The 25,542-nt window shown below is 33.1% G+C and overlaps 1 protein-coding gene across 9 annotated transcripts in view; it reads right to left on the bottom strand.

The window, feature by feature from the left end:
- DMD (dystrophin) overlaps positions 1-25,542 on the bottom strand; it is an 896,220-nt gene that overhangs the window by 582,223 nt on the left and 288,455 nt on the right. For 8 of the 9 annotated variants that reach the window (XM_017733467.1, XM_017733459.1, XM_017733457.1 and 5 more), the window contains 3 exons: positions 25,211-25,393; positions 11,181-11,375; positions 2,833-3,005 (listed from right to left, as the gene is read on the bottom strand). In XM_017733467.1, the coding sequence (XP_017588956.1) occupies positions 2,833-3,005; positions 11,181-11,375; positions 25,211-25,393 (551 nt within the window). The remainder of the gene's footprint in view (positions 1-2,832; positions 3,006-11,180; positions 11,376-25,210; positions 25,394-25,542) is intronic. The other variant, XM_017733462.1, reaches the window with a different exon arrangement.

Raw genomic sequence — 25,542 nt, 5'->3', positions numbered from 1 at the left:
AGGGAAAGTTGCTTTGTTCTCCCATCTGCCGTGGTGATAATTGACTTTTTATTTATTTAAATAATAATTTCCATGTTATTACAAGCCTTTGATTTCATAAAACCAATATGCAGAAATGATCATAGCTACAGTATATTTGTTTCTGGTACCTTTCAAACATGGAATATCACGTTCACTTAGACACGCTCCCTTGAAAGCAAGACAGCTCCAATAATTCCAAAACTGTCCTTAAGCATCATCATCAATAGCATGTCTCATAAACACAGATTCACCCATGTCTCAAGGGCAGAGTTACACTGATATTTTCACTCCTTACAGACACAAACTGCTAGAAGTAAAATCCTAAAGGCCATATTGTCCTCCTTCACCTCATCCCTTGGATTCATGTGCAGTCCAAATGCACCTCACAAAACAGCAGAAGCTGTAGGGATCATCTACAGTTCAAACAAAACCTCTTAAACAGTTACCCAATAAGACTGACGCCAAACCCAAAAGATTTAGAAGAAAAAGAAAGGTGAGTGAATCAGATAGCAGTCAAGCTTATCATCACCTTGAGGTGCTGTCCATCATACTCAAAACGGGTAAGTCACCCAGCCAAAAGACAGCTGGACAGTAATCATACTTTACAATTCTCTAGTGCCTTTATCTGATGACCTCAAAATACTAATTCATTTCGCCTCATGAGTCTTCTGCTGCTGGCTAAATACCACTATAGCCTAAATAACAGATAATTGAGTGTTAGTGATGATAGTACAAACTTTCAGCTAACAGTAAATTGCTGTCCTTGCTATGCACCAGTGGCAGAAAATGCTATGAGGAGATTCCAAAGGTTTCTCAGAGACTGGTATACTAAAACAGTAACAGGCTGGGTAAAGCCAGTCTCTAGGGAAAGGAGATTCCAAAGGTTTCTCAGAGCTTGGGGTACCAAACCAGTAAGACTTGGGGAAAAGCCAGCCTCTGGGAGAAGCACAACACCAAATGTCTCCTGGTCTTATTATCTGTGTGAGCAGATTTTCTTCAGTCTCTTTTCTAACTTATCCTTCATTTTTGTACATGGCATCGTGACTAACAAAGATTTTTCTTACCACACCAGAATAGGACTTGCTATTTGAAAAAAACAAAATCAACTAAACAACAGGCATAGAAGAAGAATTTGTAAACCTTACCAGATTATAAATCTGTCTCAGTTTCTTACACTTTAAATATTGAGACAAAGCAGAGACGACACAAAGATTACTGATTTAGATTTTTTACTATTAACCTCTCTGATTATTATTCTTTTTAAGCTTTACTCTCTTCTCCCTCCAGGAATCTAGAATCAAAGCTAGTGACTGGCTGACAATGGAAATAATATGACTGTAGAAATCTGCAAAGTGACAGCTGTTTACCAATATTTCTAAACAAAGAAGACATAAAAGTTACCAAAGATTGGATTGTAGAACAAAGTCAGTGCAGGCTAAACCCACATTAAGTATTTTTTTTCCTCCAGTTACTGCTTACACGTTTAGAATCATACCTCATTCTATCATAAATGCAATAATTGTGTATACATCAAGCTAATTTTTTGTATAATAATGACAAAGTTTTTAACAACATTTTCTTAGCTAAGTGATATTTCCAAACATATATGTAGTGCAAAAAGTGATATTCTATCAGATATCAATCTATTGTCTTTTGAGGTGGCACATCAAATAAAACTTTTAATGGCAAGTTTTAGGCATTGCCTGAAGAGCCAATTTTGTAAAATTCCTACGAATGGAAAGTTTTAATAAATGGAACTAGTGATATATATAACGATTTTCATTATCAGATTATTGTTGTTCATTCTCAGAAGAATTGTCAAAGAATTTTCCGTGGCAATTCAACAAATGCTTGAAACTATGACTTTTTATCTAAGGCAAAGTTATTTGTTAACTCTTAAATTCTTAAATTCATAATTCTTAAACTCATGCTGGAAAAAAGGTATATCTCATAAATCATAGCAAGTAATGTATCACTGCCAGTAACATCTGATACATCATCTAAAAAAAAAAAAAAGAAATTAGGAGGAACTATAAACCTGTCTTTTACTGCACAATGCCAAAATTGGAACACATTGGTTACCTGCTACAGAGTACAAATAAGTTACTGGGGCACTAGCCTTTGCAGTGCTCCTAAACATGAACCATGCCAGAAATATTAGATAGGTTTGGCTATATTTAGTATATGATTTCCAGATTACAACATCAGAACAATATAACAGTAGAAAAGAAAATTCTATGATATCGTAGAAGATGAAAGCTTTATGATAATTTTAATGCCTTTCTATACTTCTCCTGATTGTCCAGCCTTGCTGTATAAAGTGTAACGTAAATATTTATAAAAGGACGATGCTGAATTTAGAGCTGCTAACAATTCTAGCTATGCTCATTAGACCTAAAGTGAGAACTGCTCCTCAAACTCATAAATCCTCTTCAGTCAAAAGGGGTTTTACTCTAATGCAGGCATCACATATTCAAATTTTTAAATCAATAACAAAGGTACAAAGGACTAAATGCCTAAAACTATCTCAGGGTAAATGTACATCATTTATAATGATATAAGAATATTTGCAATATGATGTGAGATTGTGGTCCAATGCAAGTGATAGCTGGTCAAAATATTTTCAGTTTTACAAAAATGCCCACAAATTAAATTAAAATTCTATATAAATGCTCTACGCTTAGTTAGAAGAAAGTATTGTTTGTGACTTTAAAACATACTCCCACAAAAAGAAGAAAAAACCCAATCATCAACAGTAGGCGAAATACTAATGAAGGCCATCAGAAAGAGCAAGTTTTGTAAGTTACTTACGCCTGTCGGTCCCTGTACATCTGGTTAACTTTCTCCCATTCAAAATTAAGTTGAGTCAGCTTTTCTTGTATATTTTCTGCTTCCTTTGGTGTAACATTTTGCAAAGCCGGTGTCTTCTTGTTGTTAATAATTTCTACATGACCCTGCAGTCTCCCCAGGTTATCCTTAATGCTCTGTAATATCAAGATTTTAAAAAATAAAAACAAAACATCGTTTTTATAAATAACAAATAATTGTTCATAAGCAAAAGAAGGTAGTACAAAATACTAATTAAACAATAACATTGATAATAAGAGTAATTTTACAATAACCTGGTATAATAACTAAATGTCCATCCTTTCTTTGAAGACTGAAATATATCTGAGGAACGTGAGGAGGGGAAACAAAGTGCTATTGACTCAAAAGTTCTGCATGTCAGTATTTACATTTCCTGACCTTTCATTTCCCTTTACTTCCCAATTCAGAAACCATTCCTTGGAGCAATCACCAGGAAAGAAGCCTGAGCCCTGCAATCCCAGGTGGAGTCTGCTGAGGTACTGAGATGATTTTGTGGTGTGCAGTCTGATCACTGTGAGGAGTTGCAGAAGAACTGAGCAAGATGCAGGGTGAAAATCTTTAATACCGACACAAAAACAATGATCTGGCAAACCAAAAATATTGGCCATTAATTTCACTTGGTTGGCAAAAAGCATAAACTTGGTACAAAAATTACACTGCAAAATCTCACGTCCCTGGGACATGACAGTAAAGAAAAAAAGCATGTCCCTTGATGGTTTTTGGTTAAACTTGAAAAATAATGGGTTTCTTTTTCACTATCCAAGTCTCCTAGAATGAAATAAACAAATGTCTTGCAATCTATACAAGTGAATCAAAAGAAATGTAAGATAGACATTCAGCAAAGGAAATTTCACACTCATTGATTTAAATAAATCATAGCTTTAATATTTGAAGCTTTAGACATGGAATACCACAGAGCTTCAGCAACAATTTAGAAGGAAAAAAGAATCAAAAATCCATGTCTTTTAGTATAAAGTGAGTAACTTTTAATTTAAACAAATTAATCTTACATCTCCAAAAATCTCATTACTTTCATCTCTTCTCATTAAGGTCTTTTCTACATGCCCTTCTCTAAATATTTTTTAGTTATTTATTTTTGAAGTATTTAATAGTCTTTTAAAATTAAATATGATATATACAGCCAAGCTGTACTACTTATTGAGGAAGTGTTTTTAATTTTTAAAATTATTTAAAAAAAAATGCAGAACAACTGCTTTCTGGATAAAAACAGAAACTGAGAAAATATTTTGAAGATAAAATTCAGAACATATTAAACTGAGTTATCCTAAATTCCTAAGTAACAGGTTTGTCATTGAACTTTTTTACCATGGCTTATATTTTAACCATCTGCCACTGTTTTCCTATCATTGTTCTGCTCCATTGCTTAGAAATGCTGATGTTTTTTTGGTTGTTCATTCTTTTTTCCAGGTTTTAATCAAACAAAATAGTAATTTTCAACTTGTTCCAATTTACTGAACACTATCAAACCATTTTAAAACTGCATCAAACCATAATAATTTTGATTCTGGTTTTAAAGTGTTGCTCTACTAGTAACCTTCCATGTATAAAATGTAGTATAATCAAAGCTGCAGAGATATGTGTAGTTACTAGAAAGGAGTTGCTAATCTTAGAAAGTCATTTATAAACTGGACACATTTCATGGGCAGTTTGAACCAAACTGAAGCACTTCCCAGTCCATGAGTAGTGAGGCCTTCTCTCTCTCCTGCCTTTCTTTAACTCTTGGAGTCTAATACTTGCCTGCTGTAAATGCTGACTTGGATTCCAACCCTGCAATTCCTGTTTTTTTTCTTAATAAAGAAACTTTTATGATATCCATGTAGATTGTATTTATAATTTCCTCTTTGTTCAGCATTTATGAATTCTGATTCAACAAATGGGTTTAATTTTATTTTTTTTTTTAATAAACACACAATCCACACCATCTCATGGTTAGATAATAAGTTCTACTATTCTACTGTAATGACTTTGACTTAAAACCAGTTTTTTAGAACCATGGGTATGACAGAGTGTATTAGTGTATTACTGGTAGTACTAATAGGAAGCAACAGGGAAGTGGGGATACTTATCCAAATTGTTTTCTCCTCCAAACTGCTGGATAAATATTTTAAAAACCCGAAGAAATTAATAAAAAATCTGAATAACTCTTGAAGTGAAAAATATGGTTGTAATTTTTTAACTAATTAAAGTTATTACACTGCATTTATTATTTTGTAAAATATAGGACTTGAAGTCTTTACGTAAATGTGAAGGCAATGCATTGAAATAATTGCGTACAAAACCACCACACAAAACAAAATAAAACATCTTCTGTGTTCCTAAAGTTCCAGCACTATAATATGCTATTTGTGAGAAAAAAAGAAAAATACATTCCATAAAGCCCCATATGAATAATAATTTGAATTTTTAGGTCTTGAGAAACGTGACTTACATTTAGCAGACTAAATGAATATTTATAAATCAAAAGAGAATGGTAGATGTCTTGTCTCTGGAATGAGTCACAATAAGGTACAGATTTCCTCCTTGTCAGCAATCTATCATGTGGAGTGAAAGTTGGCTGGGTGTGTGTCATTACTCAACAAACCTCATTTGACTTTCCCAGAAAAATGTCTCACACTCTGTGTTCCTTACTCAGGTCTCCTTAAGTCTTTGTTTTACATCCTCAGGACACGGATAATTCAGATATTCTATGCTATTAATCTCAGTGTAAGAAATATTAGATGATAAAGACATAAAGTGCTTCTAAATATTCCATTATATCCCATGAATATAAGGAAGCAGCATCTTCACAAAACCTCATCCATGACTATAAATTTGCATATTTAAAGAACAGGAGAAAGTGTAATTGAAATGTTATAAGCTGCCAGGACATACTTAAGCACTCCAGTGAAGTGACCTTCTTTTCATTAGGTTTGAATATCAGGTCATCTGAGCCACCCAACAAGGCACTTCTTGTGTTCAACATGTTTAAGCAACCAAATGAAGAGTACTATATGTGCCTATGTACATTGAAATTGTAGGCTTTTTCAACCAAGTAGAACAATTTTCTAAATATTAAAAATAGACAAAATACATCTATGCACTTCAGAATTGGTAAGTGATATATACCTTAATGTAATTAGTGGTCTATGAACAGGGTACAGAATTTCTATGTCAGATTTTTGCTTTTGTTTAAAGCACAGCTGCTACAGACAGAACAAGTTGATATAGATGATGTGCTGTAAATGAGTGTAAGAATGTCCAAAAGGAAAAAAAAAAAAAAAAAAAAAAAGTGTGTGTTAAAAAGGGGTAAAAAAGTCCAAAAAGAAAAAAAAAAAAAAAAAAAAAAAGATAGAGAAACCGTGTATATATGCATGTGTACACTTATATATTTCAAATGTATTCCCCATCTATCTTTCATGTTGAAGAGAATGATCTGCAGCAGTTATCAACAATGCCTTGGGAGATTTTGTAACATGGTTAACAGAGGTGTACGAAGCTTTAATTTTTTAGAAAAAAAAGATAACAGAAAATCATTAGCAACTGAAGTGACAGTAGCCTTTAGGGACTGATCCATCTCACTGCTCTTAAAAAGAGAAATCCGAGTGCTAGAGACTCAAGCCCCAGTTCATTTTCACTACGTGGAATTTGTCTTTATCTGCCAGAGAAAGACAACTTCCTGTAAAAATTCAGTTCCTTGGCTATTTGTGTACAAATCTGTCACCAAACGCAGTGTTACTGTCAGATCTATTTGGAGAGTGCATGTGAGCACACTCAGTTCTAAGTTATGGTTAATTGGGTTTTATTGAGCTGCAGCAGAAAATCACTCTGAATTTCACATTACGCGAAACTTCTTGATAAGAATCACTTAGTGCACACCAAATACATATTCCAATGTGTAAAATTAAAAATACATTTTTTTGACATTCCAAACATTTGTAGAATGACGTTTTATAATTATATGTATAGCAGATCCATTACACTATTTCATGCTTTTTGTACCAACATGAAACCCAGTAACAGCACAGTTGTTATTAGCCATGAACAGGTGGAAAAATTCCACAAATTAATTACAATTTTAAAAGCTGTATAGAATTATGAGTTACAATATCTGGTATGGGTATTACTGGCTTCATAAACCATTTCGAAAGTGGATTCTAGGTGCCAGAATCATGGATGTGTGATGTGTACAATAAATTCCTATATTCTGAAATATGACATGGTAGAAAACAGAGCAAAAAACCTGCTCTATGTGTCAGTAGATGAAGGATTACCAAAGGAAAAAAGAAGAGAAAAAAAGAAGATTAATCAGAGCATTAAAATATCTATATTTAAAAAACAACCTGGAAAACAACCCAATTTTTAATGAACTAAATAAAAGCCCTATGGGAAGTACAAAAGAACATATGATCTAGAAACAGAATTGTTAGAGTGATTATGCAAGATACACATATATCTTACATATATAAGAAATCTCTTCCTCAGAGCCAGATGGCTTTCCATATTAAAACCATTACATCATTGAAAAATATGAGAGCTAAATGGATAATCATATGCTACAATAAGATGTTCCTGCCAAAATTAAGAATAATTTTAAAAAATAATAAAAGTAACACTAATATGTATGGGCCCTACTGCAGGTCTGCAGTATAATTATAGAATGCAAGTAACCTCAGGAAATAATTTTTGAATTCAAAGTTAATAGAATTAAGTAATGAATAGGCACAACTATGCCATGACTATGACAGTGATCCTTAAAAATCTTGCTAACAACTTTTTCATATATGGTTATAAATTAGACTTCTTAAATTCCAGGTATACTGCTTCATTTTAACACACTCTTCCTATATGTTAGCAAAGAGAAATATGTGTTAGTTTTATTCTCTGGTTAATCAGTGTATTTATTCCAGCATATACATCTCCCAGTGAATAATCTGGAACTCAAACAAGTCAAGTAGCTTGCATGAGATAGTCATGACACAGGAAAACTTGCTCTTAGTATGAACAGTATAACCATACTAAGTAGAATATCTGCAAATGTTTCCACTAATTTCACTTTTAGGAAACATTTGAAACATCAATTGCAAGGAAGGATAATTAGCTAAAATCTGAAGGCATTTTATCCCTATGTTTGTTCATGCAATGAAATCCATTGTAATCACAACCCATTCCATACAGGTAGCTCAAAGATTGTGAACTCCATCAATATGAACATCATCAGTGGCAGGCAGAAATAATGTCTGTGCTTATAACAATAGTTGTCCTATTTTGAGAGTACATAAGGCCAACTTTACTAATCCATCAATCTATGAAGCATAATTTTCTGTACAATCGAGTTTCATCACTGACAGAACTGTAATATTTAAATTGTTTGTTAAATATGTCAGTACAGTGATAAAGAAAAGCTGAGGTAATGTATGTCTTAGTATTCAAAAGACCTTGTAATGGGATAATGAACACATTGCAGTGCTCACTTTATGAGATAAAGTGACAAGATTTGGTTTCTCTATCTGACTTTTCCACTCCCTAAAGCTCAAAATGAATAGAAAAACATTCCTAGGAGCTGATTTGAGCAGATATACTGAAGTGCTCATTAAAGTATTACAGTTTACTAAATGTTAGAAGCTACCAGATTTCTGCTGCAAAACCTCATATTTTACTAACTTCACATGCCTTTGATATAAAAAGTTAGTTCTTGAATTATCTATGACAATTAATATTAGCAATTTTTAATTTGTATTCAATATTCTTTGTAAATAAACTTATTTTTCCTTTTACGGATTAATTAAAATGGATTCTTTCTGAATGAGAGTGAAAAAAAAAATCTCAGTTTTAAAACACAGCGCTATTCATGACAGTTTTGTAATTTGATTCATGCAAATCTGTCAGAGAAAAAAAATCAACGACAATTTAATTTCAAACCTTTCCCAACCAGCTGCTGAACAATTTATGCACTACTTTTCTATTTTTACTGCAGGATAATGGCAATGATGGATGCTTTTCCCTGGAAATAAATATTCATTAAGCAGGCTCAGATCAAACCTATACCCTTCCAAAAGCCCACGATTGTGCAAGACACATTCGCCTCTTCTAAGAGATTTATTTTGGAGGAAGATGGAACTGTGCCCACAAATGTGTCTCATAACAATTTAATAGTTCAGTTAAATTAAACCTATGGTAGTACTTACTTGTAACCTCAGTAATCAGTATTATTAAAGTTGGTGTCAACCCCAATAATGCCAAATATATGTGGGTGAAGAACAGATTACTTATGGATATAAATCAGATAAAGCTAGCCCACATGTAAAGCATTAAGAAGAACAAAAAGGAAGTCATTTCCCAGTAAACTTCCTGAGGTAGACCACTGTTTCTCCATCCAATCTATTCATGAACAAAAGTTCATTAACAAGGATCAAGTAGGGGCTCATTAGCCTTGATTTACATAGTCCAGGTTTTTTGTGCAGAAGGGATTGTTTCAAATGAAGAATGACAATTAGATTGGCACGTTTTGTGCTTCAATATTCAGACTGACTTTAATCTACTGGTACTAAATCAGAAGTGGTAAAAGAAACAGCCTACTGGTATTTGACACCTATTGATTGACATCCTATTACCAGTTCTGTGCTTCCTTTGATCCAACACTTCACTGTTATGCTTCACTACCCAGCTCTACTGCCTTGCTAGGAAATGGAAAACACCCTAATTTTCACAAGCTAGTAAGAATATTTGTGTGTGTGCATATGTGTGTGTATACAAATGCTGAAAATATATAATATCTTTGAATGTATAAAAATTTTGAATAGATGTGATTTTACAGAAGCTAATAGCAGTATATGGATATGGTGTTGTTACATATCCTCTGACCTGGAAAGAGATAAATGGATTCCTAGAGAGGAAAATTCAGAGCATATAGCCAGAGCCACTGCCTTGATTCTCCCTCTAAGCTTCTTTCTTATAGCTGACTGTAGGCAATTTCCAGCCTCTTTAGGCTAATATTTACTGTATTTAAAAAAAATTTCCTTTCCCTAAATAATCACGGGAAAATGGAAATGTAGTCTTCTCTTCATCCTGGATGACAATTTGGAATTGCTATAATTATATACAGCACTTGAGCATGATTTTTTACAAGGCTTTCCTCACACAAACATTATTCTGCGAAAGCTGATAACTCATTCATCTACTTAGACTTACAACTTAATCTTATTCTCTTCTTATGTCAATTCTGTGTTGGAAAAATTCCACCGATTCCAAAGGATTTTGCTGTTGCAAGTATTGAACAAACAGGCAGCAATATTTCAAGCACTGAAGAAACCACACAGTAATATTTAAAGTCATACTAACAATACAAAATTTGATTTTTCTTAACCACATTATCTAACTGTTGGACAATATTCACTGTTTAGCTAATTAAACTGAAATAATAACTACATGGAGTACAGACCCAATGAGACCTCAAGGTTTTTGGTTCTAACATTGAATGCAACAGTTAAATTTTACTTGGTTTTGTTCCTGTTCCAATAATTTAAAAAATCATACAATAAAATAAAGCACCAAAGATTGGGTGTGGACAGGGTTACTTAGTAATAACTTATACTTACCAATCATTGAATCATAAAATAATTTAACCACTAGGTGATGAGCTCAGCTGGTTAGAGCATGGTGCTAATAACATCAAGATTGTGGGTTCAATCCCTGCACGGGCCATTCACTTAAGAGTTGGACTTCATGATCCTTGTGGTACCTTTCAACTCAGAATATTCTGTGATTTAGATTGGAAAAGACCTAAATCGAGTCCAGTCATTAACCCAGCACTGCCAAGTCCACCACTGAACCATGTCCCCAAGTGGCACATCTACACATCTCCTAAATAACTCTAGGGATGGTAACTCAGCCACTTCCCTGGGGAGCCTGTTTCAATCCTTAAAACCCATTTCAGTGAAGAATTTTTTTCCATTATCCACAGACAAACAAACCTTTAACCACCAATTCTATCTTTAAATATACTGTGTGGCCATCGCCATCCTTTCTCTCCCATTCAAGGACATAATTTGCAGATACCCTAATGACCTTGTCCTCCAAATACAGGTTAAATAGGCAAAAATAAATTAACACTTCAGTGTTTTGCTACTTTGCCCCAGTGTGCCCCCACAGACAAACATCCATATATGCACACATCACAGAGAGTGGTTTAGCACTTGTAGAACAGATGTCTCAGGATGAGTACAGGCTGTCAATATACAGAAGACCCAAAGTGATGTAATCTAATCATTGCTAAGAAAATCTTTCCATCTTACCTTGAGACACTCTTCTTGTTTGAAGAGATCCTCACAATCCCCAGCCTGCAGAACAGGAGAATTAAGGCGCTCTTCCACTTCAGACAAAGCTTGCAGAAGGTGAAGGATCTCTGCCAGGTATGTAGAAGGCACATGAATGGTTTCCACAGTCCTAGTTTCAGTCATCATAAAAGTTGTATCTTCACGAACTGTTTGCTAGTACAGATATACAACAGAATGCTTCCTTTAGTTTCTTAACACTAGAAAAATTATAACTTAATGCAATTTCCAGTTCACAACCCAGAAACAATCAAAAGTAACTTCCAAAGAAAAATGCAGGAAATATCTGAGCTTTCTGACACACACCACTCATATTCCTTGTGTGTTTGAAATGGCAGGTACTGAAATTAATCCATGCAAGAATGTACAAACTTTTCTTCTACTCTCCAAAGAAATGCAGATAGGAAATGCAAGAGTATGCTGAGATTATGGTGTTACTGAGATTTTAGTGCTAGCCCTTTCATTTTAAATCATCACACCTCTTGAAAAATCTGTCCTTCATTAAGAAATTTCATGCATGCCAAGTCTAAAATACTAAATAATTTCAAGGTATCGAGTAAAATGACTTGTATAATAGACATGATTCCTTAAATAAAATGCAACACAAAACAAATATGTCAACTCTGTACTTTCAACACTATACTAAAAACATGCTCTTCAAACTAGAAAGTACAATTTGGAATTTTGTGATTTGAAAGGTCTTTAATGCATTCTTATTTCTAAAAGAAAACTCAGCAACACACCTCTTTGTGAAGTTAGGAATTTTTAATTTTTTTTTTTTTTAATCTGGAAAAATATGAAATAGACACCCTATTCTAGAAGCACATGCATACACCAAATGTAAAGACATCCCAGAATGTTTTAGTTCCAAGAAAACATTTAGTTGATCTATGGCACTTTAAAGCATACTGGCATATTAGGTGACAAGAAAGTGGCTTTTTATATAAATTCTCTGTATTTCCCATTTGCTTTGTAATACCAACTGTGAAAATGTAATACCCAAAGTGTGCTTTGGAGCAGGGAGACCTGTGATTGCTTCTCTTAACTAAACCCCAAATACCAGATCACCTGCATGGCCATTAGAAAATGCAAAATCTACGCTATAAACTATTTGTGGTTTCATAAGCAAAAGTTTGTTTATGGATTCCTAGTGTGGGACCAAAATCCTTTGTGTTTGATGTCTGTCTTCTCAAAAATGTAAACTTTAATTACTGAGGACCTCAAAGAATTTTACGAGTAATTGTTGGTAAATGTTCAAAAATTCTATTATTTAGATCTTTCACTCCTAACAGAAAATTATGGACTTTTATGTGAAAGACAATTGATCAGTGGTCCAGGAATAAAACAAAATAATTATTCAGCCATACATTAAGCAAAAAGAAAACAATTATAAGCACACTCTACCTCAGCAAGGTGTCTCATTTTAATTCAGGATATATTTCTCTCTTCAGTTACCGAGCTGAGTCATCTGCTTCTTCAATTTTCTTTAGAGTCTTAAAATATGCATATACACACTCTAGAAGATGTATGCATATCACATATAAAACCCATAAAGTTATCTGTAGACTTGTGTTATTTTGTTGCATTTCTTATGCAAATTTAATTGCTTTGCTTACACTTTTCTCACAAAATGACTTTCTCAGTACATCTGCTAACACTGAAACCTCTCTAATTACATATCACTGCTATAATTTTTATTATTTAAAATAAATTTCTTTTAAAAAATTGTGCTTGCCCTCCCCCTCCCCCCGAATGTTTCATGAATCACACACTCTGCAAAAATAACAGTTTACTCCAGTAAACCTAAAGAGAAAGCTGTCCCAGTTGATTAGAAAATGGGGGAATCTCAACAGGCCACTGAGGCCTGCATGCATTTTAATTCCTCAGGACTACACTGTGACACTTCTACGTATAGTAGTGAACTTCAGACCCACATAAGGAACATTTTAACTATAATTACATTTTTCTTTTTTAAACAGAGGACAGAATATTTCTATTCACAGTAATGAAAAGTGCATGCTAGGTATGCAAGGGTTTTCATTCAAAAAGAGGTCACATGAATATGTAAAGCAGCATAAAATATATGATTATTTTTTGTAGTTGTATGAGATTAGCCTACTCTTTTCAACCCAAATTTAGGCTACTAAATATATGTACACACATATATGCACATGCATGTCTTTAGATAAAACAAAATCTGTGTCTTCTCACTCTAAACAATTCCTGAAACTACAAAAAAGTCAAGCAGAAATCAAATGTGTGAGTACTTAATGGATATCACCGTTAATTATTTATAGAGGCAAAATCGGGTACCCTTCAATCAGTGTTAAGAAGAAAAATGGGATGTATGCAAGTGTATATTCACAGTGCCCTTACAGGAAACTTTAAATTAATATTTCTCATAGATGGTGGATTACTTGCATAATTACTAGTTCTACTGTTTATATTGTTAGTTAAACATAATTAAACAAAAATTAAGTTAGTTAAAATACTACAATCAGATAAATAAATAAATAAATAAACAAAGGGATAGATATTTAAGAATAGACACCTACCAGATACTGCCCTCATATTTTGGTACATTATTTAATACCTTATTCCAAAAAGAACTCACAGTCAAAATAAATTAGTTTCTGAATACTATTAAAAAAAAAAAAAAGTTGAAAATTTGATACTACTTTAGAAATCAAGGATTAGGAATCTTTGTCTTTTTTGGGGTTTTCAACAGTCACAGGTGTTTCTTTCCTTCTTTCCTGCATTGAAGGTATCATAGAACCCACGGCAGAAGTTGTCATCTTGCACCAAGGAATGAAGGGTAGGCATGTCCAGAACCGACAATTTTAATCAGCAAAGAGAAAAATTTTTAGCTTGTCCCAATGTTCCCTGGACTTGCCTTATGATAGACAATAAAACTGGCAGATTCTGGACAAGCATCTCTACCAGAAAGGCAAAGCTGAAACTGAATCATATCCTAACCCTAGAGTGAGGAAAGAACTTACAAAAGGAATCACAGCAGCTGGGAGCAGCTACTATTAAAAGAGTATTAATGCAGTAGAGATATATGCAATTACTAATGCCAAGATGGCTCATCAGAACCACAGTAGGTTAAGATTAAGGATTAAAAATCAATAGGAAAGTGAAAATTAAAGTTTTAGATAACCATTTAAGAATGGGTTTGGGATAAGTTGAATCTGATAAAATGGCAGAATGCGTGAGAGTTACTTAAAAATACTTAATATTTTTAGAAATATATAGTACAACATATATATAAAAACATATATATATATATATAATACAAATAAACTGTTAAGTGATTGAGAAATGCTGGGGTAACTGGCCATTTCCTATATTACTGTTTCTGTAAAATACAATTTCAGTATTTTAGATATTGATTTAATTAATTCCTTGATTATCAGTGATATAATGTTGTGCAAGATATTTTTGTCTCTGAAAGAACAACTTCTTTTGTGTAAGATTTAACATTTCATACATTGCTTGTTACCAAGCATTATCATTTCTAGAATAGTAAATTGAATTTTCTTCCCCATCATTACATAATTTTATTTAAGGGAGACAATCCTTCCATACACATGACTCCACCTAATCTGATTTTATTGATAGTTACCGTGCCCTACCAAGTGCGACAACACTGTAAGAAACAAATTCATGAACTGTCCCTTACAGAGAGGGCCAATAAGCAAAACCAAAACAAACCAACCAAACAAAATGACAACAAAAACCTGACAAAAATGTACCAGAATAATGCAGGTTTTGCCAAGAAATTCACATATTTTCTCCAAAGAAATACTTGTGATCATTATTGCCTACATCTAACACTGTGGTGGCATCAGAGCTAACTAGTCTTGGAGAATGCTGTTAATTTCCTTTTAACAGTGGAAAATTCATTGTTAAAGCACCTTTCACTAATCTCAATGAATCTTTTTCCTTTCCTCTTTTTTAGAAGGAATAATCCCAACACCACTTTTGCTGTTAAAGAGCTTACACCCAGAAAGCCTCCAACTTTTTGTGTTAGATCTTGACAACTGTTCCATTTTTGGTCCCTCTCATGATAGGGTTCCAAACCTTAGGGTCTGTGCTTTTGATTTAATGACTTCACACAAACATGGGAGGAGTAAAGCTATAAACACTCCCAATCTCCATTGCTGTACCTCAGCACTGCTCCTGGTGACATCCTGGTGAGATGTTCAAGGAAAACAAACACATGTGCCTACTCCTGGAGTGAAATAACACTTGAGAAAGTATTCTTTACAATCATCTGTATATGAGTGTAAAAAGTCTGTCACCTCTGCAGAATAAATGTGGTGTGCTACACATATGAAAAAAAATGAAGCAGACAACACACATCTTCTGGACAAAGGCAGTGATACCTCAGAGAGTCCAAAAACTTGTGAACCACATATTTGCTAGGCCATGTTCACCATCACTATGTCAAATAAAGAATTAGACACACAAAAGTATGATAAAATGCTATCAGAGTTCAACAAAATCACTTTCAAGTACATGTTTATAAAAAAGCTTTTATTCACCCGTTCCTATGCCAACTGTGAGTGGTAAGGTCAGCTGACATTCACAAAAATTTATTCTGTCTTCAGTGTTGTTAGCATATCTTACCTGTTAGTGTGCATATAAGTAGAAAGTTCAAAATTATACTGATTATATGGAATTTTCACTATGAGGTGGGATGGCCTTAGTCAATCACAAACAAGTTATCAGTACAAAGAGGAGCATCTCTTTCAAGTACAGAGAGACATAAATCCTTGATGCAGGATTAAAAATTTATAAATTCTTTATGTAACTCTATGAAGACAAGACCTTAAAAGGCAGTTGTAAACAGTAAAATAGATTTAAAATATTGAAAGAAAATAATATATTTAAGTACGAACATAAATACAGTCTCATGTATATGATTTTTTTTCTACTCATGTTGCAGAGTGGTTGCAGTCCACAAAATCCTGCACATTGCAACACTTAAACCATATAGTTTAATGCTTGTATTCATCAGTTACTTATATAAAAAAATAGAGACTTTAAAAATATACATGACTATTTTCAGCACTGTTCTTGGACACAGAGTGCTTTATGCCTTCACAACACTTCTCTGCTAAGGCATACCTTACTTGAGAAATGCTGCTTTAACAGTTTTTCTTCTGTGATAAAATGAATCTACTTGATCTAGACATAAAATTAAATAAAGCTAGCTAAAATGAAGATATTCCTAATAATGTCATTAATTAATTCAGTAAATTTTAGATTCTAGGAGTAGAAAAAAGAAAATAGAAAATTGCAGGCTTTGATTTTGAAAACTATCAATCAACAGGCATCAACCAGCCTGAACTTAATTCTATTTATATTGTCTTATTTGTCCCCTTCATGACTTCATTGAAATGCAAAAGTTTTCTCCATAAGAAAATGTCTCTTTCCCGTATGTATAGGCTTAAATTATGGGATATCTCCCAATACCTCAGATAGTTCTGCTACACTGTGATGAGTGCATTGTTTTCTTGTTTAGATGTGGTGGGGACAGGGGAAGAGGAGAAGAAAGATACAGACAAAAGCTTTAGCAATTAATTTAAGACTTTAAACCCAGAGTTCACAGTTGCAATCCTGCTTTCTTCTTTTTTTTAATGTATAGTTTAAAAACTATGACAAAGCATTTTGGTGCTTTGTGTTCCTCACCACCTCATGCCTTTGGAGCCCTCCAAGATGTCAAATACACTTGGTCAAGTAGCAAAATGAACACCTTTGGAAACCCCTTTCTCACTTGCTGAACAATAATTTTATTCTGTCTTAGATAATTGCTTCTAGATAGGAACTCTCCTCAAACTGAGGTACATCTACACATTGAAACTAAAAGCAGATTATTTGAAAACTTACCCAGCTCTCCTTACTAAACACCTGCTAACATGCACAGAAATAAGGGACTAAGATGATTCAGAAATTCCAGCAGTCCTACTGTTAACTTTTAACCTGATAACTTCCACTGGTATCTACTTTCTAAGCAAAGAGAAAAAGAAATTAATTTCAACTATAATGAGGGGCAGAAGACTCTCATACAATTCAGTATATGTGATATAAGTAATTTTTTCAGAAAAGAAAAGAAAAAAAATAGACTAATGTTTATCTTATACCACATTTGCAATGTTGCCATGTCCGGAAGAAAAACAAAATAGGGTAGCATTACAGCATTATTGGTTAATTGGAACTACTGGGGTATAGAAAATGTCTCTTGTTTTAAATAAATTATGCATATATCTTAATTACTTCTGGTAATGATGGCATATCTCAATCCTAATAATTGCAGTAGAGCAAAACTGACAAGGAAATCTGTATGTCTGTCAGGTAACTTTAAACAGATATTTGTAACATTATAAAAGGAATTATTAAATCCATTAAAGAGTCTATCTCATAAGTGTCTACCAAACACTGCTCAGACCATGCACAGTCGGTAGGATTTTGGGGGGAGATAGTTTCAGTGAGCCAAGAGAGATAGCCATTATCAGTATTAAGAATCATGAATACAAAAATGCTTACATTACATTTTGGAATGAGAAAAATCAGAACACTGCAAAGTCTACATCCTAGACTAGTTTTCAGCAAGTATTTTAAAATGGTGTTTAGAATTTTATGAGCTTAACTGGAAAATACTTTTGTAATTGATTTATATGTGTTACCTTCCAGTAGACAAAACATACTTGGAAGTTTTCATATGCTAACTATAGAATACATGAATCCAGAGGAGTTAAGACATTTCTTGCATTGATCTTGCAATTTTTCACACCTAAAAAACACACAGACATTATACATGTCATACTTCAGTACATATGTACTTGACACTTCAGAAAATTAAACTCTTGAACACAGTCCTACTCTCCTGTAGCTATAATGTCCGGTTGTGGCAGGCTCTATTGATTTTGTTAAACCAGTATCATGTACTCAAATTCAGCCACACAGCAGGAAGTACCCAAAAGAATAGAAGGATTTTCAAATTTTTTTTTTCCTCAAAACAGAATTTCAAAATCATGTTTCTTGGACAGCAATAAGCTATAGAGGTGAAACGGTGACAATAGTGGCAGAACTAGTATGACACAATTTTCTGGAAGTCAGACTACTTAAAAACAGATTTTGGTCAATGCCAACTTATTTAATGGCTGATTTATTAAGACTACAGAAGTGCCACAATCTTAGATAGCATTTATGCTGCCTAAGGGCATGATGCTTTAGGGCTGTTTTAAGTATGTATGTGTAACTACTGAGTGATCACCAAGAACCAATTAACGTTAGATAAAGCTCAAAAATGTTGGAATACATACTATTGATACCTGAATTGACAAAACCATTTTGAAACTGACTGCTGATTTATGATGCTAGCTTTCCAGATACTTATGCCAGCTGCATCTGATAATGTTGACATAATTTAGAAAATAAACTAAAAATAGCGTTAAGAACCACATTCACAATGAATGCAAACATCTTCAAAGAGCAAAGTCCTAAAGCTTAAACTCTTACACCTTCCAGAAATGTTAAAAAGTTACCTAATGATTTTCCATCTTTAATCTACACTTATAGAGATAAGCCCATACATTATAGCAATAGGTTTTGTCACTTAGGCTGATTTTGTTACTTCAAGACATAGATTTGCTTTTTAAATGATGTGAACAAAATTGCTGTCCATCCAGCAGTTTTGAAAGCTAATTAAATATGCTCAAATAGATAATTCAGCACTCACACTGTACATCTTCAAATTTGCTTCCTTCTCTACCTTTGTGTGTATACTCAGATGCATCCACAAAAACAAGCAAATAAACAAAAAAACAAACCAAAAACCCTCAAATCACGAGTGATGTTGACATTCTGAATTGTAGACAAGAGATGAATGTCATAGCCTCTTCAAAAGATACTGTTATTAAGGGGCAGATCACTCTGCAGAAGGTCTTTTCCCTTATTATTTAATGCAATAATATTGCCAAGAAATTTTTGACACCGAAATCCACACCATGTAATTTATTACGCTAATAAATCATAATATGCTACAGCAGAGAAAATAAGATGGTAATTAGATGCCCTGTTTTCCAAATAACTGCGTAATGATAAAGAAGAAAATATTATAATAGTATAATGCTCAGTTTAGTCTGAAAGCAGAGACCACTGGGTGCTATGCTGTACATGATTTTTTAACCATAGGCTGGTGGTCTTGTATCCATCTCAACCATACTGAGATGATAGTGAGAAAAGCCTGTGGCGTGGCTAAGACCACGTTTGTATAACTACATAATTTAAAGACAAATTTCTAACTCTGCTTTACTACATGTTGCAACTAGAGTTTTTGCTCCTATGTGATGAGGTAAAGATAGTGAGCTTCACTTTTAAAGTTGAAAATGCAATTTATATCACTTCATTGAAGTTTATAACAGATAATGAAAAATGGCAGAGAAAAATATTTTCTGTAAAGTTCTGTCACTCACAATATGGGATTTTTTAACTTAATTCTATTAGATTACAATAGCTTTGCAGTGATGAGAGTGTATACTGTACAGAATTAACAAGGAAATATGAGGGAAGACAAATATGATTTAGAAAAAGTCAAAATAGGACAGTAAACTGGTCCACTTATATAAAAAAAGGCTATGGATTGTCTTCTCTTAAATTACCACAACACTGCATGCATTCATTTTAGACAGAGAAGGTAAAGTGCATTTTAAAACACATCTATAAAATTAGCTCTTCTTGAGCTATATCAAAGACAATATCAATCTTCAGTGGCTATTGTCCCATCTTTCCCATAACCTTATCTTAAATCAGACAAAAAATTAAAGGATTTTAAATACACTTAAACTATTTGGAATACATTTTCTAATAGGAATTTCCAAGTTGATGGATGCTGGAAAATAGGTGTAAACCTATTTATGTGATTCTCTTCCCAGAGTTCCTCATTCATCCTCATGCTTTTTGCAGACCATAGTCAAAAAAACCCAGTCTTTAGCTATGCTGTGTAAACCTATTCATTTAAAAAGGTGCCACTACCAATGTCAGAAATGTTAAATGGTGTCACAGTATCACCTCTGTCCTGTTCTTAAGAGACCCAGAGTGCACAGGTGAATTGGATACTAATCCATCACTGTACAGTTCTTTTGTCTAGTAGGTATTTTTCTGGTTTGTTTTTCTAATGTCTTTTCTCTTTTTTATCTCTTTCTCTCTCCACTCATTCTTGAAATAATGAAGAATTAGTTTGCCCCTTCTTGGCAACCATTACTTGTTTATTTAACCCAAGAAACATTTAAGCAAGGATAAGAGAAGAAAACCACTTAATTCCAGCACCAGTGTTTGTGCAAACAGTCAAAAACAACAACTGAAAACAATGGTAGCACATTACCATTGAAGTGTCCATATTATTTTGATGCAGACAGATCATCAGGACACCAAGTCCTGTGTTTATCTAATGGTTACATATTTATTTAAATTAATGTTTGATTTATATTTTAGAAAATATCTCTCTATATATAAACATTTTAATGGTAAAAAAAAAAAAGTTTAGATTTTATTATACTTACTAAATAGAGCTCCACTGGGAAATATTAACTGAAAATTGCAAGATGCTCTTAAAAGTCTGAAACTAAACAAATTCCTGAATTTCATATGTAAATTTGATCAGTCCTTAACCTGGTTCCAGAAGTTGATCACATACTCTCTCACCTGAAGTGATTATCCAGTTAGGAGACAGACATTTTGAATTTCTGAATGCTTTACAGGATCTTAAAGAGAATAATGTCTTTTATTTGGAAAAATGAAGTAAGTAATAAGGGTGCTGGTATTTTATCCATGTTGCAGGTAACTACTGAACTTCTCAGTCTAAACCACTTACCTGATAAAAATAAATACAAGTTTTGTATAACTATATTCCTTATTCATTCTTGATCAAAACATAGTCTAACTGTTATGAAAATGACAGTTCTGTATGGTCAAAATCCAGGCCCAAGTATTTCAGTAGTAAAATGATCATAAATTTCAATAGAATGCTTGTGTGTGTCACCAATAAAACTACTGAAATGACTTCGGTAAGCCTATTTTTTTTTGCTTGTTTATACAATAAGAGACACATAATTTTGACAGATTGCAAGAGGTTCTCTTGTCCAAACAATACTCTGTCCTACTATTTCCAGTATGCATAGCTGACCCAAGAGAGGAAAGTTGAAAGACCACAATGTATAACAGCTGAAAGAATGTTGAGTATCTTGATAAAATATGGTAATAGGGCATATATGAAATAAGAATTTACAGTGTAGGCTCCGCAGCTGTGTTCATCTAGAAAATGTTTTCTAATGATAAAGGCCTTCAGCATTCTACACACAGAATAATTTCAGTCAGCTCAGGAAAATCTAACCTGAGTCATGACACAAACATGCTCATAGACTGTTGAAATGAAAACATTGGGGAAAAAAATCTAGAAAACAGACATTAGGATAATTCAATTAAATTTAATCAACATATCAACAACCGATATAGATCCTGACTTGAATTAACTGATCCAAACCTAGCTTTTTCTCTGCAACAGAAAACTGTTTTCAACACCCAGTAATAGTGGTTAAACAGTTGCAGAAAAACAGTGTAACTGAAGATTTAGGTTTAGTCTGTAGCAGAGGGAATTGACAACTTTTCTCAAAAAATGCTGTGTGATGGCCAAGGCTTAATGATCTCAGATTCTGCACAGGTACTTTAGAAATAATTGTCCCTTAAGCTCTCTAATGTTATTTTTTACTGATTTTTTTTTTAAAATACATGCAATTTTAATATTCAAAAATATACTCTTTTAGGATTAAACTGAAAAAAGCTTTTTTTTTTTTGAAGAGTATCTTAAACTGTCATGGATTTCAGTGGGATTTAGTGTTTAATTGTAATTTTAAAAAGTTATAGTAAAATATTCCACTCTTTTTAATAAGTAATTCAGATTTCACTACTGGTTACTACCAACTGATTTTCTGCCCACTGTTTATTTTGCCACATTGTGTGAGAGAAGAAACTTGCAAGATAAGAACTCCAAAAATTTTTTTCCACTCAATGTAATTTTAGGTTGTGTGCAGTTGCATTTATGTATTTGTGTACTATGTTTAATCTGTGAATGCCATAAACCCACCTTTTTCCCTATAGAATGTCACATATTACTCAGTGACAGTTTTCACACAGAGAACCACTATACCAAACTGATTAATATCTCAAAAATGCCATTAAACAGAATATGCATGTTTGAGGTGGTACATCACACTCTCTTCCCCAAAGTGGTGACACGAAATCCCTTTTCCTAAATATACACCAATATATATTTGTCAATTAGTTGTTGGATATTTAATGCTATGTATTTGTGGGACAATGAGGATTTTGCAACAATCTATTGCTCTAGAGAGCACAAATCCTTCTAAGGTCATGGTTCCTATATCCCTCTGACAGGTCTTCCCAATACCGGGGAAAAGTAAAATCCAGGGGAGCATGATAATTCTAGTTTCACACTTTGGTATCAAAAATATATTAGTTCCAACAAAGGTAAGAAATGCAAATCTGTCATTAAGCAAGATAATTAAAGGTTTTCTTCAGTGCAGTCTTGCTATATTTATTCAATGAAGCATAATGAATTGCAAGATACACAGTAAAACCAAACCCTCACTGATTTATAATAACAACTTTCAGTTGTTAAATAACTCTTATTGAATACATCATAAATTATAAATAAAAAATGCAGCAGTTTTCTATTTCTTTTGCTTTAAAGAAAAAATCAATTTTGTATTTTCATTGTATGGCTTTATTCAGTTGTTTGTTAACATAGAAAATCTCTGTGGAAGTTATTTTTGATGGTATATGCATGTGTTCAAGTGAATAGTTTGAATTTTCATTTTTCTTTTGCATTTTAAGGTCTTGCACAAACAATTAATGAATCCTCACAACATCCCTGTGAGGTAGGTACTTAAGCTGTTGAAGAAAAAAGCCCTAAAGAAATTCACTGCTTCACTAATTCAGCAAAGTCAAAACAGTAACAGTAACAAGGCCGTTGCACTTCTCACTTTGATTTGGGTTGTGAAAATATATTGCCTCTCCCAAGTCTCAGTAGCTTCTGTATAAATTATAAAATATTTCATATGAATATCACCTTAGCAATTGTCAACAGAGCAAGATTTTTTCATGAGAAATGAGAGGATACAGTAATTGTCCTGTGTACATGTAAATTTCATTGGACAACCTTATTCTCTAGATAAATACTAAGTAGTAGCCTTCTTGCATGAAATATTTGAGAATATTAAAAATTTAACCTTTCAAGGTTATAAATATAGTATATAATTATATATTTTAAGAATAAAAACATATGTAATGGTTACACGAATTTTAAAAATTGGTTGAGTGCATTCATCTGAGCAATTCAAAAACATGCTGGTGTATCTACCTTATATATTTGAAAGAAAAATATGCTAAAATAAAGTTTATTGATCTGCTAGTAAAATTTTATAATAGATATATTCATCCCCTGCCATGGTAGGTGGTGGGTGACATAAAAAGCACAGTGACAGCAGAATGTTTTTATATAAATTGCATGCACAATCTGATTTCTTACTTGATTATCAAAGGAACAAATATATTCATTAAAAAAAAGCCAACTCATTTACAAGACAAAGTGAATCTCACTCTAGCTCCATGTCAATATAAACAATTTACGACTGATTACATCCATCAAGTTTAATATAAACTGTAGTAATCTGAATAGTGTAATCAGATGGAACAAGATTTAATAACATACAAACCAAAGTTAATGTTTCTCTGATTGATTCCATTAACTGCATAACTATCCAAAGTATTAGTTTTACATATACATTATGTAACTTAATATTAGAAAAGTTAAAAATACACAACATGGTACATTATATAGAGCACTATATTTATCAAAATTTTATACATATTGCTGATTATTGGAACTTTTTTCCTTTTTAAAAACATAGTTTAGCATATATCAATTAAAAATAACACTTCACATATTTAAATTTTCATTATCCTATCAGTATGTTCCCTCTGCAATCTAGGTGCATTTAAAAATAAATAAAAAAAATTACATTTTGATGAAACACCCTTTTACTACTAGCACCTTAAAATTACAGAAAAAAACCCAACAACTTCCATGAAAGCAAATCTTATCTTTCTTCATATAAAATCAAAAGCCCAGAAGACAATGAGCAGAGTAGTAGGAATGGCAAGAAAAAACTGTCATGTAACTGCAAAACCTCTGGTAAACTTCCAAATGGGTAACACTCAATACATATTTTGTTCATCAATCTGGAACAGAGACAGTTTATTTCCCTTTTATTTACCCAGTTATTGCAGCATGTATAAACCATACCAATAATCATATTTTATATACAACTAAACAACTCAAAATCAGAAGACATGAAGATGGTACGTAAAATTATGTTTTCATCCTGTCAAATTTAAAGTTACATTTTCTTACAAAACTTATTTGAGAATTCAAGAATTTGAAGAGGACACATATATATAGCGTCATAAGAATTTTTTGAATCACTTCCTAAAGTGAATATAACATGTTATGGACAAATAAAAAAAACAATTAAAATTGGCATGGGATGGGTAGTTTGGAAAAGACAACTTTTGTGTTTCACATGTTCAGTGAACAAAATAGATGCATGGCAAACTAATGTTTTCAAACCGATAAATGTTATGGAAAAATAATGAGGCAACAGAAAACAACACGAATTTTTCATTGCTGAGTTTTTTGTAATTGACTGATTTAACTTAAGGGCAGTTTTAAGACCAAAGCAGATCACTATAGTATTAGAGTATATAAAGCTTCCCCCAGTTGCAGACAATAGGGCTTTTCTTATTAATATCTGAAGAGTTGACACTGACCCTGATGCTCTCACTGTTAGTAGGATGCTGTTAGTAGTAGCAGTTGCAAACATATGGGTTTGCCAGTAACAACTCACAATTTGTGCATAGTTGAGTCTTCGAAACTGAGCAAATTTGCTCTCAAAATCTTGCCAGCGCTTGCTGAGCTGTATCAGGGTTGGCTCCACTGCTTTTGCAGCCCCATCCTTAGACAGGCGTTCAGCCTGCCTGTGCACCGCATTCAGATCTTCCTTCTTCTTCTCCAATTCTCCACCAATCTCCTAGTGAGCAAAACCAATACAGGGCCCAGGACAGTTAGCTAACTAGATCAATCAACTTAAAATTAGCAAAATACTTCTGTCAGAAAATCCATTTCCATTTTATTGTCACAAGTAAAATTTACAGCTACTTAATACCTTATTTTACATTA

Source organism: Corvus brachyrhynchos, unplaced genomic scaffold (assembly GCF_000691975.1).
Source record: "Corvus brachyrhynchos isolate BGI_N302 unplaced genomic scaffold, ASM69197v1 scaffold34, whole genome shotgun sequence".
Lineage (NCBI taxonomy): Eukaryota > Metazoa > Chordata > Aves > Passeriformes > Corvidae > Corvus > Corvus brachyrhynchos.
This window is presented reverse-complemented; position numbering and strand designations above follow the sequence as displayed.